The sequence below is a fragment of the Cyprinus carpio genome, chromosome B20 (genome assembly GCF_018340385.1).
Source record: "Cyprinus carpio isolate SPL01 chromosome B20, ASM1834038v1, whole genome shotgun sequence".
Classification (NCBI taxonomy): Eukaryota; Metazoa; Chordata; class Actinopteri; order Cypriniformes; family Cyprinidae; genus Cyprinus; species Cyprinus carpio.
Genome location: NC_056616.1, coordinates 23,405,039 through 23,410,964, shown reverse-complemented (window position 1 = coordinate 23,410,964; position 5,926 = coordinate 23,405,039). Strand labels below are relative to the sequence as shown.

At 33.5% G+C, this 5,926-nt stretch overlaps 1 protein-coding gene across 1 annotated transcript in view; it reads right to left on the bottom strand.

Annotated features, from left to right (window-relative positions):
• LOC109112873 (estrogen-related receptor gamma-like) overlaps nucleotides 1–5,595 on the bottom strand; it is a 12,195-nt gene extending 6,600 nt beyond the window's left edge. The window contains exons 1-4 of the mRNA XM_042747123.1: nucleotides 5,370–5,595; nucleotides 2,832–3,211; nucleotides 1,769–1,885; nucleotides 1,260–1,364 (exon numbers count right to left, since the gene is read on the bottom strand). Of these exons, the coding sequence (XP_042603057.1) occupies nucleotides 1,260–1,364; nucleotides 1,769–1,885; nucleotides 2,832–3,211; nucleotides 5,370–5,428 (661 nt within the window). The 5' untranslated portion in view covers nucleotides 5,429–5,595. The remainder of the gene's footprint in view (nucleotides 1–1,259; nucleotides 1,365–1,768; nucleotides 1,886–2,831; nucleotides 3,212–5,369) is intronic.
• Nucleotides 5,596–5,926: the final 331 nt, after the last annotated feature.

Sequence of the window (5,926 nt, the reverse complement as noted above, 5' to 3'; positions counted from 1 at the left end):
CAAAAAAATCATTTCTGTCATTATTTACTCACTCACATTTTGTCCCAAACCTGTATTAATTAATTTCTTGTGCTGAACACAAAAGAATATATTTTGAAGAATGCGGGTAACTAAACAGTAGCTGGTCCAAATTGACTTTGACATTAGGAAAAATACCATGGAAGTCACTGGGGACCAGCAACTGATTGGTTACCCACAATCTTCAAAAATAACTTTTTCAACAGACGAAATAACTAATTCAGGTTTAAAACAACTTGAGTAAATGATGGTATAAAAATGAAACACTATGACAGAAATGAAACACAGATGACAGAATTTTCATTTTTGGTGAACTATTCTTTTAATGTTAATAAAACAACAAAACAGAGAAAAATCATTCTCTGCACTTAAATGATGAACTTATCATCAGTCAGTTGCTTTAAAAAAAGTATAATTGATGTATATAGTGTATGTTTATAGTGGGTTTTTTTTAAAATATTTGTTCAGTTTCTTGAATGTTACTGCTAAATACTGTAGCTGGAAAATAAAGCACTGTTTGTTTTATTTGTATATTATGTGTATTTGTAATGTATATCTTTGTAATAATTTTCAAATAACAAAAATTAATCACAAATATCTAAATCTCTGCCAACCTTTTCCAAAAAATATACCATTATTTTTAATATTATATATTTTTAATGTACAATTTCATTTTTATCTCTGCACACTTACATTTTTGGCAAATTAAGAAAACTTTGTCTAAAAACAATTTTTGTGATGGTTTGTATTTTTTTGTGCTCTGTATGGAGCATCAGTGCCTCTTTAAGTGATGAACTCCATAACTTGTGTTTGTTTTCAGACATGATAACAGACGTTTTATACTTGTGCTACAACGTTTCTGCCTGTGCTACAAAACTTTCAACATTAATAGCACCAGTGCTATGTGAAAAAAAGTTACACATACAGCCCTGATAAACATGCATGTGAGTGCATTTATATATACATAATAAATATACACAGTACACCCATTATGTTATTATGTAAACAAAAACTTTTATTTTGGATGTGATTTATCACGATTAATCATTGACAGCACTATTAATAAATTATTGTTAAAAATCAATTTCCCTAAAGAGAAAATTAAGGACAATTTTATTTTTTTGTTGCATGCTTTAGGAAAACATAGCCAAAACCGGGACATTTCAGTCCATTTAGAAATCCTGGCCACATATACTAAGAGGTAGTATTAGTTTCTGGCTGAGGTGCAGTGTGATTCTTACATTGTTTTCTGTGAGGTTGCTGTACACTGAAGACGACACTGGAAGCAGAGTCGATTCTCCTCTTATATTTCTGCCGTCCTCCTCGCAGCCGGTCCAAACGCACACCTGAGTCACACACACATATAGATTCTGGGATGAGAAAACAACTTGCTCATTATGTCCAAAAAAAAGAGCTTGACTGAAATAAACAGCTGCATGAAACAGAAAAATTTAATACATTTTTGGCAGCACTTTTAAAAAAAGCAGGTGCACTGAAATAAAATCAGGCCAGCAATAATGCGACTCCACACCTGCACTAATATAACTCTCTTTGCCTATTTGCTGACTGCGTATAATTATTATTTTGCCAGTTGTGTTTGTGAAAGCACTTGAGTACAGCTCATGATATATGTGTGCTTAATCTCAGACACAGCAAAACAAATAAAGAGAACCTGCATAGAGTGTCATTCATAATAACACACACACACACACACACTCACACACACATGCGTGCGTGCACAGGCTCTCACCTTCTCGCAGCATTCCCACAGACAGACACTTAGTGAAGCGGCAGGCCTGACAGGACTTCCTCCTCCTTTTAGTGATCTCACAGTCTCTGCTCACCGAACAACTGTACTCGATATTTCCTGACAGAGACAAACAGACCATCGTCACCATACAAATATTCATTTACCGAAAACTGTGTACTAAACACACACAGACACACTTTCCCCCTGTGCAACTAAATAGACAAACTGCATTTATTTTACAACAAAGTACAGTAAAATCAGTAATACTTTGAATTATTATTACAATATATTTCAAAATGTCATTTATTCCTGTGATCAAAGCTGAATTTTCAGCATCATTACTCCAGTCTTCAGTATCACATGATCCTTCAGAAATCATTCTAATATACTGATGTGCTGCTTAACAAACATTTCTGATTATTATCAATGCTGAAAATAGTTGTGCTGCTTCATATTTGTGTGGAAACCGTGATGCAATTTTCATTTATGATGCATTTATCTGAAACAGAATCATTTATTTGATCAATTTAATAACCTTAAACTTTTAAACACATGAATCACTACTATATTTGTCAAAATGTGTATTATATAAACAAAGCACATCACACTGGATACTGAGCAATGTGTTCACATTTTCAAGATGAAAATGAACCAAAAGAAAGTTTCACTTACTATGCAATAAATCTATTAAATACAGACCAGGGTTATCATCTTTCACTAAAACTAAAGCCATAAAAAACATGTTCATTACATGAAATAAATTAATCATTTATTGAAATGAAACAAAATATAAAAGAACTCAAATTAACTTTATTTATCATTTTATTTCAGCGTGATGCCAAGGCAGCATTGTTTTTGTTTAGTTTAAGTTGAGGTACTAAAATAAACTTAATAAAAACACTAAAATGACACTAATAAAAATGACAAAAACACACAAGAAATTTTCTAAAACTTTAACCAAAAATAAAAAAATTTATTAACAAAATCAATAAAAGTATGTCAATGCTACCAAAATAATACTGAAGGATGGACGCACAAACACACAACTGATTAGAGTCCTGACCTTGAATAGTGCGTTTGAAGAATGCTTTGCAGGCCTCGCAGGAAGCCACTCCATAGTGAAAACCAGATGCAATGTCTCCACACACGAGACACAGGCGTTTGGGGCCCGAGCTCAGCCCGTAGCTGCTCTTCTCCTGTGTTTCCTCCAGCAGCCTGCAGGGGGCGCCAGGAGGCCTCAGATCCGCATCGGCCGCAGGGTATGAAGCAGGAGAGTCCAGACCGGTTGGCTTCCCTTTAGCTACTGAACTGTAGCTGCTCCCAGCATCTGATGACGCCCCGGGACTGTGCTGCGTCAGACTGTCCGACAGCGAGGAAGGGCTCGATGGTTCCATCTTGATGTAAGCGGGACAGTGTCCGTCGATCAACATCATGTCCAGAAAGCTTTGGAAATCAAGAGAATAATGAAAATTAAGAAAAGGAGACAAATGCATGCATGCATTATCTTTACAATAAATTTGATTATTTTTACACGCACTGTAAAAGAAAGAGTTAAAATGCTGCAGAAAAAAACATGTGAACTGTAAGCAAATTAAATAATAAAAAAAATACTTTAATTCAAATCTCTAGCCATATAAATTGTATAAAAATATACTGCATAATATTATAATTTTTAGCCAAACTCCACATGGAAGAAAATACATATATTTCATAGTGAATTATTGTCATTTTAATTCAGATTTTATGGAAAATTATTATTTTTTTCAAACACAAAATATTTTTCCACAGTTTTGGTAAGGTTCAAAGGTTTGAGGTTAGATTTAATTTTATTTGTATTTATCTATTTATTTATTTTTGGACACATTAAATTGCCCCCAAAAAATAGAGATATTTAAAATGTTACAGACTATTTTTCTTTATTTAACTTTTTATTTATCAAAGAATGGATTGGCTGTATTAAGCAGCACAGCTGTTTTCAACATTGATCATTTGAAATGTTTCTTGAACAGCAAATCAGCATATTAGAATTTTTAGAATATTAGAGTGATTTCTGAAGGATCATGTGAAACTATAAACCATAAACTACGTTTTTAATTATTTTAAAGTAGAACACAGCTACATGAATACTGTATATGCAGCCTTGGTAAGCATAAAAGACTTCATTCAAAATCATTACAAAAAAACCTTACAAACCCCAGACTCTTGTTTGTTTAATGTTTAAACAGCATTAAAACTAATAGCCGTAAAAGCATTATTTTAACATCACGTGTATAACCCTGATGGTGTTTTGTCCTTGTGCAGGTCACGCTGTGAATGTTCCACAAGTTGTTTATGTTTATAATGTTTGTATTTTTATTAGCCGTGGTTCACAGAAAGACAATTTTGATGAACCACAAACCACTTGTACATTAAATTTACTAGGATTTGTTTCACAGTGCATGAATCCCTGAAATGAGCTCCAATCTGACAGAACAGCAAATTAGTGTTTTTTCTTTTTATCAGCAGAACTAAATTTCCCACTATGTCAGAAGTAATGTTTACAGCACACACAGCACCTGAACACACCTGTTTTATCACTCCATCTCACACACACACACAGGCCAGTAACGTGATCCTAAAGCCCATCAGGGTTTTTTTTTTTTTTACCTGTGACTCCATCACACATCTCAAATCCTATTGCTGTAAGACGGTCGGTGAACGCTGCCAGAACGTGTGCTTATTAAAGCCTCTATTCTTACGTAAATATACAGCAGGATTATAGTTTTTCCATAGCTTCTCAACTCTTTCAAAGTGTGGGGTGGATCCTTTCAGTACAGTAATCATTTACTCTGTTCAAAATGAAGATTGATCAATAGTTGATGGTAAAATTCATGTTCTTCTAATAAACACATTGATTTCTGGGTCCTTTAAAGCATGATGGTTTCTAAAAAAAAAAACTAAAAAAAAACTTGAGGACCATCATCTGGTGCTTTATAGAGCCCAGAAACCATCAGGCTAAAGAATAAAAAAAGTCTTTGAGGATCTTAGTGATCTTAGTCGGATGATGGACAGTTTGCAAGTGGAATGTGCATCTAAAATATTTATTATTAATAGATTAACAAATTGCTTATTAATAGAACAACATGTTTATTCCATCTACTATTTTATCTTTGACGTTCTTAGTCAAATTATATAACTGGTCAATCTTGAACTGAATATCTATCTAGGGATAAAATAATAATAAAAAAGTATTTTTAAAATTAGTCTTTTATGACTATGTATGTCTTTCTTGATCACATGTAGTTTCACTCTCTATCACATTCCAACATGCATGTTATAAATCAATAGAATAAATCAAATACATGTCATGTATAAGTCACACGTCCCCCACAAAACAATGTATCACAAGCATAGTTTCCACCAAAATAATTGCTACTACATAATATAATCTTTAATCAGTCCAAGAACATTATAGTCATTTTGTTAAATTTGTTTGCTATATGATCTCGTATATCCTGTATAGGCTATATAAACGGGATAGCAAAGTTCCAGTAAAGCAAATGGAGTACAATACGATAGTATGTTATGCCCAAATGAAGTTAATACTTTTATAAATACTTACTTGTTCTGTTCAGAAGGGAAGAAAAAAGATTCCGGGTGTAAAAACTGCACTAGATCCATTAGACCGTTAATAATGAAAACATAACCTGAGAAAACTGTGAAAAACACTAAATTTCTCTCTTCTTTTCGTGAGTAATGTTTTACTGTAATAACGCTCGTCTGTTTCTTCTCACTGTGTTTCTGCGACTGCAGCTAAAAGCCCCGGCAGTGCCGCTCATGAATATTCAATACAATAATATTCAATGCCAACGTCACCCGATAATCGACCAATGGGGGCGCGCTCTACTGAATATTCATAAGCCTCGCTCAGGTGAGAAGATGATGGAGCTTCGGTTTTAGAGTTAAATGAAAGAACACGAATCATTTCTAATCGCGAGGAATGCTACCAAACTAAAACGCTGTCGTTAATATAGTAGCCTAGCCGCGATATTTTAAAGGCAGTACTGAAATTTTAGTGTAGACAGTGTTTTATTTTATAACCAGCTTCCAAACAAGTTATATAGGCTTAGTATCAGATGGTACTTTGATAAACATTATGCATCATGTTGGCTTTATTAA